General features: G+C 37.9%; 1 protein-coding gene across 2 annotated transcripts; it reads right to left on the reverse strand.

Annotated features, from left to right (window-relative positions):
- Positions 1-400: 400 nt before the first annotated feature.
- tmtc4 (transmembrane O-mannosyltransferase targeting cadherins 4) lies at positions 401-13,024 on the reverse strand. Of its 2 annotated transcripts, none has more exons than XM_048193850.1 (18): positions 12,593-13,024; positions 12,283-12,478; positions 11,618-11,733; positions 10,895-11,111; positions 10,102-10,186; positions 9,312-9,406; positions 9,068-9,160; positions 8,829-8,990; positions 7,599-7,801; positions 5,906-6,080; positions 5,648-5,779; positions 5,275-5,354; positions 4,992-5,099; positions 4,759-4,900; positions 4,115-4,229; positions 1,033-1,145; positions 849-918; positions 401-624 (listed from the first exon to the last, which is right to left on the reverse strand). In XM_048193850.1, exons 2-18 carry the CDS (start codon positions 12,442-12,444, stop codon positions 476-478), a joined length of 2,217 nt encoding a protein of 738 aa, XP_048049807.1. In that variant the 5' UTR covers positions 12,445-12,478; positions 12,593-13,024; the 3' UTR covers positions 401-475. The 2 variants fall into 2 exon arrangements, with proteins under 2 accessions (XP_048049807.1, XP_048049805.1); XM_048193848.1 differs by having other exon boundaries at positions 12,283-12,482; positions 12,593-13,023.
- Between the last annotated feature and the right edge of the window lie 92 nt (positions 13,025-13,116).

Raw genomic sequence — 13,116 nt, forward strand, 5'->3', positions numbered from 1 at the left:
AAAGGCCATGATCCAGTCCTTGAGACACACATGTCAGATACCACAGAAGGCGTGTAAACAAACATGCTAACAAAAACCACTGGCCTATAGTGGTGTGCGACTCAACATTTTAAAATGCAATTTGTTGCAATGTCCACAGTGGGGTACGTTCTTGGTGGATGGCCAAGAGTAACATACTTTGCAATTACAAAGTGTAACAGACTAATAAATAGAGGCCCAGCTGACATAACATGAGGTCAAAGATGAAAGTCAAGATAGTGGATATGTTCCATATGTCTTGAGACTACAGTTACACGTGACAAACTCATTTGAGCCGGTTAAGAAACCACAGTCTTGACCTTAAAAGACTATAATATGGCCAGAATCGAAGCAACCGATAAAAGACAAAAGTGAACATTAATAAGATGAATTAATTTATTTAGTTATGTAGAGACCGTACAAAGACTTCTATAGCATGCAGTTATCAAAAACAGTGTTATCCAACAGTCCTTTGCCGCTGTTCTAGTTTGCGTTTCAGCATGTTGTAGTTTTCCTTGGTCCCTGGAGCGCTGGGATCCAGTCGAAGAGACAGTTCATAGTGCCGCTTTGCTAAGTCTAGTTTTCCCCAACGGTGATAAAGAACAGCTGCAGGAGCACAAAAAAAAGGCCTGTCACTTAAATCAAGGGACTGTACAGTAACACGGCATCGGTCCCCAGTGAATGGGAGAAGAATCACAGCCACTTCGCTTTGTTTATTGATTCAATCGCACCGATTTTTTGCCTGTATCGTGTAACGTTGCAGGAGTCAAAACTTGCACAACTGTTTTTGTGACAATACTGAAGTGCCAGCGGGATCCTGGGAGACTTACCAAGATTGCCATGGCAACTGGCAACGTTTGGGTTGATCTTCAGAGCGTTAAGAAAGAATCCTTCCGACTCCTGGGAGAAAAAGGAACATTGGTTATTATAAAGTTTCTTCTCTATCAAAGAAATAGTTTGAGTAACATTTTCACAGAAAAAGCAACACTACATGGGAAAAAAGTATATAGTAACCTTGTATTTTTCTTGTTTCCCAAGGACATTGGCGAGGGAGAACATGATGGTGTGATCTTTTGGCAGTATCTTTAATGCTTCCTTTCCAATCAGCTCAGCCTGAGCCAGATTGCCTGTAATGAAAAGACATGACATTTAAATATAACATGAACAGTTACCTCAATTAAACCACTAGGCTTTTACTTTTCCAACAAATTAGATGTAATCATTTTTGGTTGGTGATAAAATGGGTGGGGGAAATAATATATTGGACATGTGTATACCTACTGCTTGCGTATTTTTGCTGATATCTCAGTGCTACATGGTATAGTATTCTCCCATAACACACTGTGATAGAAACAAACTCTTTCTGACATATTTCTAATAACTAACAATCACAACTAATTACACTATACTGTAATATTCCAGAAGCTTTAAATACCTTTAGTGTAAAGGTAGATAATATAAATATTGCTTTCTCTTTTTTTTGGGACAGTTCCTCAAGATTTAATTATCTTACAGTTTAAGCAAATTAGCAACTTTGCACACCGGAAGTTGCTGTGGCCACTAAAGCTAAATGCGGAAGCGATCATGCATAGAGTCTATTACCCTGAATGAGTAACTCGAGCAATATCTAGGGACCAGAATTTCATAGTGACTTGTGGTGTGGGCTCTTTTGACTTGAGCCTGTAAGTAACCACCTAGCAACCACTGAGAACCCTAGTAACTTGCTAAGATCACATAGAGCACCATAGCAGTTGCATAGCATGCTCTGGCTATCATTTAACACCCTAGTATGAAATTTTGCACAGGCAAACCACTCATTTACATTTCATAAAATGTAAAAATCTAACCACTTAAAATCAAGAACATTTAACTAGTGTTTAGTACCAGACTTTTAAAGCTACGTCTCTCACTCAGGAAAAAGCGTTTGTTGTGTACCAAACCATTTCCAGTATTAAAACTGGCCAATAATAATAATAAAAAAAACCTAAAGAATTGTGAAGGAGAAAATTGATTACATTTTTAAATATAGTTCTTAATGTCACAAAAGGAGAATCATATAGTGTTCTTCTGTAATTTCTGTTGACTGTGCAGAGCAGATTGCTCTGGTGTGTCAGCAGCCTCCAGAAGAGAGTTTTTCCACTCCACACATGGCTGATTCTTTTAGCTTCCTAATTAGAGGGCAACACAAGGGCTAGTGACTTATTGATCTGGATGTCAAAACTCCCTCTGACCACAGACTCAGATAGATCTTCTCTCACTGGCTGGCCCTTAACAAATTCATGAGGTGCTGAGGATTCTTCCTCACTGTTACCTAAACCTAAATATGACTCATGTTTTATGTTCGCACACTTTAATGCTTTTTCAGTTTAATCTTACAAGGAAACAATAGCAGGAGAAAACTCCAATTTCCTGTTTTCAATAATTTACTTATTTTTGGGAGGTGTTTGGGGATCAAGTGAGACTGGAAAATGCAGAGGGCGAGGATGCTGGTGCCAGGTTTTTTTTTTTTTTTTTTTGGCAAGGAAAATGGACCGTGCCAATACTCTCCAGGGAGGGCCAACCTGCCTGGGAGACGCTTTTGAATAAACGGCTTCTGTCAGGGAATCGCGCCATTCTCCACACGGCAGGGAAGAGTGGCTTTAAAACAACACACAAGGCTTTTAATACATAAATTTCAAGCATTGCTGATTCTTGCTCTTCCGGTCTAATCATGTTGGGTTCTTATGCCGGCATTTCCCGGAAAAGACATCCTCGGTTAATCCTGTAATATCTTGTCAAAACAGAAACTTTTAGGAAAATGATTCTCTGCTAATAATAAAAACACAAACACAGAAATATATGCATATAAATATGATCAACTGACCTCAATATACGTTTTTAAATTGTTTTTAGTAGGGCTGGTTGATAAACAAAATGCAAAATATATCTGCAATAATTTTGCTGGTGATACAAATTCAAGTAACACTATAAATATTATTTTCATACGTTTCTTGATTGACGATTAAGTTTTCCAAAGGCTGTCATTAGACTAGTTTCAAAACTTTCATGAATCGCAAAAGGTGTTGGTAAGTTTGGTTCGTTTCTGTGAATCAGTTCTTCAGAACCGTTTCAATGAATCAATTCAAAGCAGATTCTATGATTCATTTGCATCATCACACAAGTCATTCATTTTTCATATATTAAAATGTTTTAGTAAAAGATATGTGGGTAAATATAGTTATTTATTACCATTAAATGACGTGATTATTTATTAACTAGATTTTTACTGTTTTAGTTAAACATTTTTTATTCTGAATTCTACTTTTGTTTGAAGTTATGGTTCTGATTGTAAATCCTAACACATTACCAAGTATGTTAAACTTGCCCACCTATATTACACAATGTGCTCATTATATCAAACAAAGAAAAAGCATTAAAAGGTTATTGGATAATTCTAATAGAAAGCTAAGTTGCTAAGTTATCCGTCCCTGTAGGGTCTCTGACGAGATGAGGGGGTGAAGATGGGGTGCAGGAGTTAATTGTTGTAAAGGGTGAACTAATTATGCAGCATGGCCCCATGTGGCAGCGTGCACCTGACGCTCAGCATCTGCAGAATGGAAGTTCACACCTCTCTCTCTCCCTCTATCACACACACAGCTATGAGCCACGGCTATACTTGGGACACACCAGACGAAAACGACAAGGCGGGAAGAATTGGGAGGAGGCCAAGATCATCTGTTTACCCCCAAGGGCAGGGTCAAGGTCACGTTTAATGAGAACACTCACTCAGCTTATACATACATGACTGCCCCTGTCTGTACGTAACAATACGAATCTATACTGCATTGCTAAACTGTGATACATGCAAAAGACAATGTACAGTCAACAAACCAATCTCCAACAGGGTGATAAGGACCTCCTTGACATGAAGCTTACTATACATTAACATGCTTATATACACCAATTAAACAAACAAATGAACAGAATTAAGTATTCAAGACTACATGTAATAAGAGAAGTACATCAGAAACAAGTATACTTATTTTCCTGTTTGTAACAGGATGAACTGACCTTTTAATCTAGCTCAATATATAATCAGTTTCCAACTCCACCTTACCAGTGTTGTCCAACAGTATGACCATGTTGTTCCACGCCAGGCTGTGGTCAGGCTTCAGCATGGTGGCGTTTCTCCAGGCATTTAGTGCGTCAATGCTGCGGTTCAGGTCTGCATACTAGAGAAAAAAAAAAAACAAGCACCCCAAAAAAAAAAATAAAAGTCTCATACTTTACAGTCATTTTTTTTGTAGAAAAGGAGAAGGGGCAGAAATGATGTAGGTGAGATTCAAAATTGTATTGTCAACATAAGCAACAAGGCTCAACATGAATCTGAAGCATGTTCATTAACCACTAGTCCACATCTTTGATAAAACTGCTCTGAAGTTGATAATTCGTGGAGTTCAGGAATCAAATCTTCATTAACACAAAAATAGCATGTCATTACACATCAAATTGGCAATATTTAGAGCGGAATAGCCAATTTCTTGCCATAATTAATAATAAATTGCACCATGTTGGTTTGTACCCACACAGGAAGAGGGAATATAATAGCGCAGGACCAAAACCACACTAGACATATTAAAAATCCATGCTGTAAGATTTATGAAATTGATGTTTATGGGTAAATGTCTATCATAAGTAAGAAAACATGCTTTAAATGCATTGAAGGCTGCATGCAAATTACAGAGAAATCAAATCGCTTACCAGACGTCCCAAATTGTAATAACAGTCTGGATACTTTTTCCTGAATCGAATGGCGTTCCAATAGCTCTGTTCAGCCTTGTCAAACTTTTTCAGACTGTTCTGCACAATACCCAAATTCATCCATGCTGCAGCAAAATCAGGCCTAAAACAATCAAAGAAACAAAAGCAGAATGATTTACAAGGATGAATTAAAGGTTCATAACAACTACACAACTACAAAAATCTTCACTCACTGGATATGAACCGCAGCCAACAGGAGCTCTTCGGCTTCCCTTAACTCGTTTCTTTCCTTTAATATATTGCCAAGATTGTTCATAGCATGAACGTACTTGGGGTGTAATCTGTACCAACAACAAACAGAAAAAGCATATGTGGCAATGAAGAGAACACTAACTTATTTGTTGTCGCATAATAGACATTACACTGCACTGTTGAAAGTGCTGAAAGATTTGAGAGTTTTGCCAAACTGAATATGATGGAATCATGACTTTTTCTTTCTTTCTTTCTTTTTTTTACCTCACTGCCTCCCTGTAGTAGTTGACAGCAGCAGTCTGGTTGCCTCTGTCAGCAAGGCTTTTGCCAACATTATAATGCACCTGTGCAAGAAAGGAGAAAGTCAGAGAGCTCATCAAGCTAATGAACTCACTGGTGTAAAAAACTGGACTGAATACAATTGAGAAAAATATTTTATTTGCTTTTCTCAGTTATTTTTGTTTAGTAATTTAGCTGATGCTTCAAATCCAAACTGACTCACAGTACACTTATTACAAGTTCAGTTCCTCTTCCTCAAGGTATTTTCTGTGTTGATGGGTAAGCTGAAGTTACCGTAATGGATTTCACCAATGGAGGAGTTAAACTGCAGTATGATGGGGGAGGTGTGCAGTCTCACCTTGGCGTTGAGTGGGCAGACAGAGAGGGCGCTGGTGAAGAGACTCTGTTCAGATCTCCACTGCTGACTGCGCTGTGCAGAGCGAACCACGTTCACACACAGCAGCGTCAACGTGGCCACTCTCAGCAGCCTCTGCGGTCATCCCAGACATGAGACATGAACACAAACTCAACGGAACATTAGTTACAGTGAATTATGGTCTGATGGTGAATATTAGGAGGTGATAAGTGGGAAATTGGTGTAAAACGGGTCACATACCTTGTGTTTCCTCCAGTGGCAGCTACAGTAGCCCACAGCGTAGGCAAGAATGAGGCAGTAGCCTGCTGAGGAGAGGTACAGCACCCGCTCGGCTATCACAAATCCTACCCTGAAGAACAGATTACTTGCTGGCAAGAATGGAATCACCAGCAGGACCAAGCCAAACGTCAGAGTCCTAAAACACAGAGAACATAATATACACTATATACTTTCTTTTTTTTTTAAGAATTGTATGCTTTCATTTATAAAGAACACATGAAATTGATTGAAAGTGACAGTAAAGACCTTTTCAAATAGAAAGTTCAAAAGAACATCATTTATTTATCAAAGAATCCTGAAAAAAATGTGTCAGTTTCCACAAAAATATTAAGCACAAACATTTTCAACATTGATAAGAAGAAATGTTTCTTGAGCACCAAATTAGAATATTAGAATGATTTCTAAAGGATCATGTGACACTAAAACTGGAGTAATGATGCTGAAAATTCAGCTTTGACATCACAGGAATAAATTACATTTGTGTGATGTATTAAATGTATTAAAATCATAGTATTTTAAAAATTTTAATATTTTACAACCTTACTGTTTTTACTGTATTTTTCCTCAAATTAAGTCAGCCTTGCTGAGTATAAGAAAACATTAAAGAACATCTTACCGTCCCCAAACCTTTCAACAGTAGTGTGCATATTGATATAAAATAAATATATTGATGCAATATTGTAACACAAAAAAATGTGATTGTATAAATCACAGCCCAAACTTAGTGTATTAAACATAAAAGAAATAGTTGTCATTACTTTTCCATAAAGAGAATTTGTAGTCTTTTTGTTTCTGGGGGGAAAAAAACCCCAGAGCATACAGGATTGGAATTCAGTGACAAGTGAAGAGTAATATGAAATGAAAATTCTGTTATTAATTACCCTCATGTGTTACCAAACCCCTTTCCATCATCTTCAGAACACAAATGAGAGATTTCTGTCCCTCCATAGACAGCTACACAGCTACCACTTTGACATTTCAAAAAGTTCCTAAAGAGACTGTAAAACTAATCCATATGAATTAAGCAGTTTAGTCCAAGTTTTCTAAAGAGACTCGATTGCTTTATATGATAAACAGATTGAATTTAGGCTTTTATTTACATATAAACATTCATTAATGCACACATCAGTTATGATAAACGGAAGCTTGATTATGTTTGCCTAACGTGCGAGAACCAATGAGGTTCATTCTCGTGGTTAGGCATCACATTTGAGCTTCTGCAAGAACCAATGAGGTTTGTTCTTCCGCGTCACACAGGTTCTGTTGAGCTTCTGTTCATGTTCGCTGATCAATGTTTATATGTGAATAAAAGCCTAAATTCAATCTGTTCATCATATAACGCGTCAAAGTGGAAGTTGCGTAGCTGTCAATGGAGAGTACAGAACTGGCTCAGATTTCATTAAAAATATCTTCATTTGTGTTCTGAAGATGAACGAAAGTCTTACGGGTTTCGAATGACACAAGGGTGAATAAATGATGACGGTTTTCATTTTTGGGTGAAATAACCCTTTAAAGTAGTATTACAGTATGGCAACTGAATAAAAATAAATGTTCAGGTAACAACAACAACTAGGCTGTCTTCTTCAAATCATTACTTTTTTTCATGTCTACACAAAGCAAAGCATGTCTTGTTTTGAAACAGTGCTGCTCTTACCTTCTTTTATTGCTGTCCTGTGAGCACAGAGCTTGGCTTACCAAGCCCATCAGACAGCACCACAGCACAAGAGGCCAGACAATCCTCCAATCAGTGGTTGATTTAATCAGAGGCACACAGCCCATTGACCAATCAAAACACAACCACCAGGGACATAGCAGCAGCCAGGCATTCAAGGAGTAGTAGTAATTATAGTTCACAATCTGGGAAGAGAGAAAGAAAGGAGAGCAGAAAAGAGGAACATGTGAAAACATGGCATAGTCTGTATAGAGTAAAAATGACTAAAAATATATATTAAAATGTATAGTTTATTTCTGTTTTGATAAGGGTTGTCACAATACCAACATTTTAGTTGTAAGTACCGATTCCAATGTTTTAAATTTATGATTTTAGATGCAAATTTTGATACCACAGCAAAAACAAATATTATTTATATTATTATTATTTTATAAATAAAATGTATACAAATACATTTTAAAACAATTATTATAATACTAAATTATTATTATGCATATTATTTAAAACAACTTCAAAATATAGGGCTTCACTATATATATTTAAATACTGCAAATATGCATATCACAAGGCCTTACAAAAACTGAATGATTTTAATGTTTCAAAAGATTACGAAAGTTTTAGGTCAATGCAGACAGCAGAAAATAAGACTGCACACATGCTTAATGTTATTAGGCGCAACAACCAAAGTACTCATGCGCACAGGAAGCTGCCTCTCGGACAGCGCATAATCCCGGTTTCAATTCTCTTCCGCAGCTTCTAAGGCCAAATTCACACAAAATTATGTCAAAATGCCCATCTTGGTGAGTATTCACATAAAGACAGTCAGTTATGTCCTAAGTGGAGAAAAATTGAGAAAGCACGCGTGTAACAATACATTGCTCTTAAAGTGACAGCAGCCTAATAAACCTGCTTCTGTCTGTGTGCTTAATGTTAATCCAACAACAACAGACAAAGAGAAAATCACTCACTGCTTTTGACTGAATAACTTTTGTAGCTTTAAAAAGAATCAGTATATATTCAATTCATACAGTGAAGACTAAGCAGTTTTAATTTGATTATTACATTTGATTATTCAATTTCTGTCCGTTAAATAACATTATCGTATCGCATATCGAATGTCACATTATTTTACAAGTTATCACATTTTAATTCAATATCGTGTAGCCCTATCAAAAGTTCTGTTCAAAAACCCAAACTGAAAGGACTACTTACCCTCAGCACAACATTTTCAGCAAAGGATGCTGGGTTATCCACCTCAGTGAAAGATGGAGGTCCAGTTCCCATGATCCTCCATCTTGCATACAAAAGAAAGGAACCACCAAGAAAGAGAAGAGCCAACCTCATAAGCAAACCGCTCCGCACTAACCCTCCAATCTGGTTGTAAAAGAGAAAGTATATATCAATCCAAAATTTTTTTGGGTCTAAGGAGTGACTGTGAATAAGACACTTACATCAGCCGATTTTCTCCTGGACAGCAGGCGCTGAGCGAGCTCATAGATGTTCAGATTACAGACCATGAGAATATCATAAGCAGCATTCACTCCCTTTGGACACGGAAGAACAAACAAGGATATTTTATTGATGATCAAGGCTCTGTATTGTAAAAATAGACGAGGGATGATCTAAAATATATATGCATATAACATATGCTGTATTTGATCTGCGACTCTCAAATGTATATATGTTTTCACTCACCAAAACTGTAATGCCTTGCTCCTTGCACAGCATGGCTACAGCACAAAGAAGAATGCTGCCAAATATCCACAACACAGAGAACTTTCTATCACCACCTACAGAGAGAAATTCAGCAGCAACTAAATTAAACAGTATGCTTGGTACAAAGTAAGAGATATATTCAGCAATATTCCAACATGCAGTGTCTGTAAATTAAAGGATTCATTCACCCAAATATGCAAATTCATCCATTATTTATTCACTGTTCCAAAGCATTACAAACATGTATGATTTGCTTTTTATACAATTACAACAAATGAAAACTGAAGATTTAAAACTTTAAATAGCACATAAAAGCACCATAAAAGTATCCTTAAAGAGGTACATAACGTTCATGAACAAATCATTCTGATCTCTTCTCAGTGGATCATGTTCACAAAACCAGCCTGTATGATCTCAATGATCTGTTTGAAGAGGTTAACAGCCTACTGAAGGGAAAATTGTCATTGAATAATGATTTAATTTTAATTCATTTCTCACACTAATCAAATGTAAGACTTGAGAAGACTTATAATACAGTACACGAGCTGTTTAACTACTTTTGTGAGTAGATCAACCAGAGCAAGAAAGAGCAACCAGTGCATTTTTCGAAATTTTATGTTCCACAGATCCAATAAAGTTTAGAATAGCCAAGTAAATGATGACCGAATTGAAATTTTTGAAAAATTCCGTTTTGAATTTTATTGCACTAAACTTAACATAGTGCCATAATAACTGTAACAGAGCCTAAAGCTTTAGTTTATCAACTGACCTTGAAACGCTCTGCAGTAAACCAGAAAAGAGAGCTGAAAAAAGAGGGCACACAACAAATCTGCTCTGCCAACAATGCCAGCCACCTACAAGACAGAGAGCCAACAAAGAAGATTATTCACAAGATCAACTATTTACTTCAGAGAGCTAAAGGACACTGTCACATCAAGCATCATCCATCATCAAGCAGGTCACGGCTGTGAAATCTACCCCGAGGGCAATTGTTTTAATAGCAGCTACGCATTTTACACCTAAACAAATGAAATCCTGCTTGTACATTAAAGGCAAAAATGGGCAGCATAAAAACATCCTTCGCCATCCTTTCGTCTGCGAAATTGCCTGTATTTCTGGCAGTGCCAAATTAACGGTGGAGGCAGGAGGCAGCACTCATTACAGAACTGCAGTCGGCCCTGGCTGGAGTCCTGGGGCCACCTTCTTTGATACAACCCGTAGGCCCAAGTCAGTGGTCTCTCTGAACCTCACCCCCTCCAGGTCCAGGGCCGGTCTTTCTGAACCTGATTAAAGAGCAGATACCGGAGCATCGCCTGCCTCTACCATGCTCGGACGCATCCGTGGCAGGTCAGAGCGAGCGTTCGGTAACTGTTAATAGCCACGGCTGACTGTAGAGCCCACCTATGTGATGCACACCAGCTGCGTGAAGCTTTCTTCTCCACGGGCCTTGTAATGTATATTTCATGCAACATCAATGAACATTGTGATATGGAGCATTGTAGCCAGTGATTGTTTACCGGGCAGAGACGGCCTGCTGAATCACGTCTTCATACTCTACTTACACTTTCCGTGTGAACTGGATGTGCAGCAAAGAAGAGTGCAGCCAGGAAGGAAGCTTTCGGACAGAGATTGAGTTTCGCCCCTCTTCCATCTTGAACCAGGCCGCCAATTAATATTGCAAACACATCGATCATTAACACAGAAATAACACAGTGGAGAGCAACGTTGAGCATGTGGAAGCCGATCGGATGTAATCCACCAGCCAAGAGGTAGTTGATCCTGGGAAGATAAGTCACAGCCAAAATAACTAAAACTAACTTTGACTTTGTACAGTGATCACAAAAATTTTGTATTTCTGAAACACAAAGAAGCAGAGATACGAGGGCACACAGACATAGAATAACCTTTATGGCCGAGTTGGGATAACGGGCCATTACTGATGCAAAACGATGTCATTCTCATTAGCAGCATGCAGGACATGAATTATGCCCCCTATATAGTTTCCTCACAGTAAGCAGTCAAATGCCAAAGACAATTCTGAATGAGTTTGGAAAAAGGCAATATATGCATCCAATTTTAATGTCAATTATTGTGGCGTTTGGTGAGGAAGCACTTGAGGGACCTCTTTTGATTTCCCACTGAGAATAAAATTACAAGTCCACACATCTAATACATGCAAAGAGGTTTGACAATATTCACTATAAGCAAATTGGACTATTACCTTGTGTTAATCATCAGTCACACAGCAGTAACTGAAAGACACTTTTGTCTTTGTGGTAACGTACCTGAAGGTCAGGACAGTCAGCGGCCGGTAGGATTTGTGACTGGAGTTGCTACTTAAGTTACTTCCCCAAAAGTCATTTTTCCAGATGTTACTCAGAGGAGTGCCAGGATTCAAATCCTACAAAGTGTAGAAATCACAATGGTTCGCCATTAAAAAATACTATACATTTGTTTATTATCATCTACTAGAAAATATAATAACTTAAATATTTTGTATTATAAAAGTATTAGATATATACACACAAAAATATTCCAATCCAATAGGCTTGAGATAACAAAATACAATAGAAATCGGTTGAGACGATGCAAAAGTCTGCAAATATCACATACTAAGATAGCGACAAGTTTAGTATGTTGAAATCACAACAGACCATTAAAACGATATGGAAATTTAAAGGGAGAGTTTACCCAAAATGTAAATATTCAATCATTACTCAAACAAAATGTCAAAGCTGTTTTTTTTTTTTTTTTTTTTTTCATATGATGAAAATGAACACCAAATCCTTGGTCCCCATCCATTGTCATTGTATAGAAAACTTCAATGAATCATATGGGTTTGGAATAACATGAGCGTAAGTAAATGATATCAGAATTTAGATTTTTAAGCAAACTATTCCATTAATAATAAACATCTGAATAAATAATTAAGTAACCAAGGCTTTAATACCTTGTTATTGATGATGGCTTCTGAATCATCAAAGACAAAGTCCCCATCATAGCTGTTTATGAAACAGATCAGGGCAACAAAGGCAGTGACCAGCCTGGAGTGCAAGGGTCCCAGTTTTGGCAGGGGGATGTGATGATCCCAGTAAGGCTCAGAAAGCACCATCTTTCACGTGGTTTCTGTTCATTCTGACCCACCACTGTCTTGCAGAACAAAGAAAGCAGGTGGGAGGTTAAAATAGCAGACCAACACTCCAAAAAGACTTCCAAAATCAAAACATTTCACGAGAAGGGTGCATAGACAGGAAACATACCCACTGTATACACTAAAGAGATCTGTTAGAAAAGGCAGTGTGACATCTCAGCGCAGTTGCATGCTATGCTGCATGGTTGTACACACAGATGCATGCAATGCATAGCTACCGGCTGTCAGGGCGAGCAAAGGATACTAAACCATTCACACTTTCTACGTTTTCTACACATATATTCTACTCGCGCGCGAATGACGATCGTTAAAACGTAATTCACAAATATTAAAAGTATAAACGTGCACTGACGTCAATAACAGTCTGCCCGCCGAAGAGGACGATTTGCAATCTGTAGGAGACGAGCAATACAGGCTCTAAATCAACGGTGTCACATACATACAACGCATGTATCTCTAAAACCACACGAATGTAAAAATAAAGGCTTAATACGTGGCTAAACGATGGCTGATCCCTGAATGAGCCTCTCTCGCTTGTACTTCCTGCTAGCGCGCGGAGAAGAATAGACTGTGACGTCACGTGACCTGAGCCAGCCGAAGGGATATAATGTGAGGACGCATACAAACAAATCA

The sequence above is a fragment of the Megalobrama amblycephala genome, linkage group LG6 (genome assembly GCF_018812025.1).
Source record: "Megalobrama amblycephala isolate DHTTF-2021 linkage group LG6, ASM1881202v1, whole genome shotgun sequence".
Classification (NCBI taxonomy): domain Eukaryota; kingdom Metazoa; phylum Chordata; class Actinopteri; order Cypriniformes; family Xenocyprididae; genus Megalobrama; species Megalobrama amblycephala.

Coding starts and splice junctions, on each gene's coding strand:
- tmtc4 (XM_048193850.1), bottom strand. CDS start 12,444: ATGGTGCTTTCTGAGCCTTACTGGGATCATCACATCCCCCTGCCAAAA. Junction 5,780..5,905: donor GCCACTGGAGGAAACACAAG/GTATGTGACCCG, acceptor GGATGACCGCAG/AGGCTGCTGAGAGTGGCCAC. Junction 1,146..4,114: donor CATACTGTTGGACAACACTG/GTAAGGTGGAGT, acceptor TTTTCATTACAG/GCAATCTGGCTCAGGCTGAG.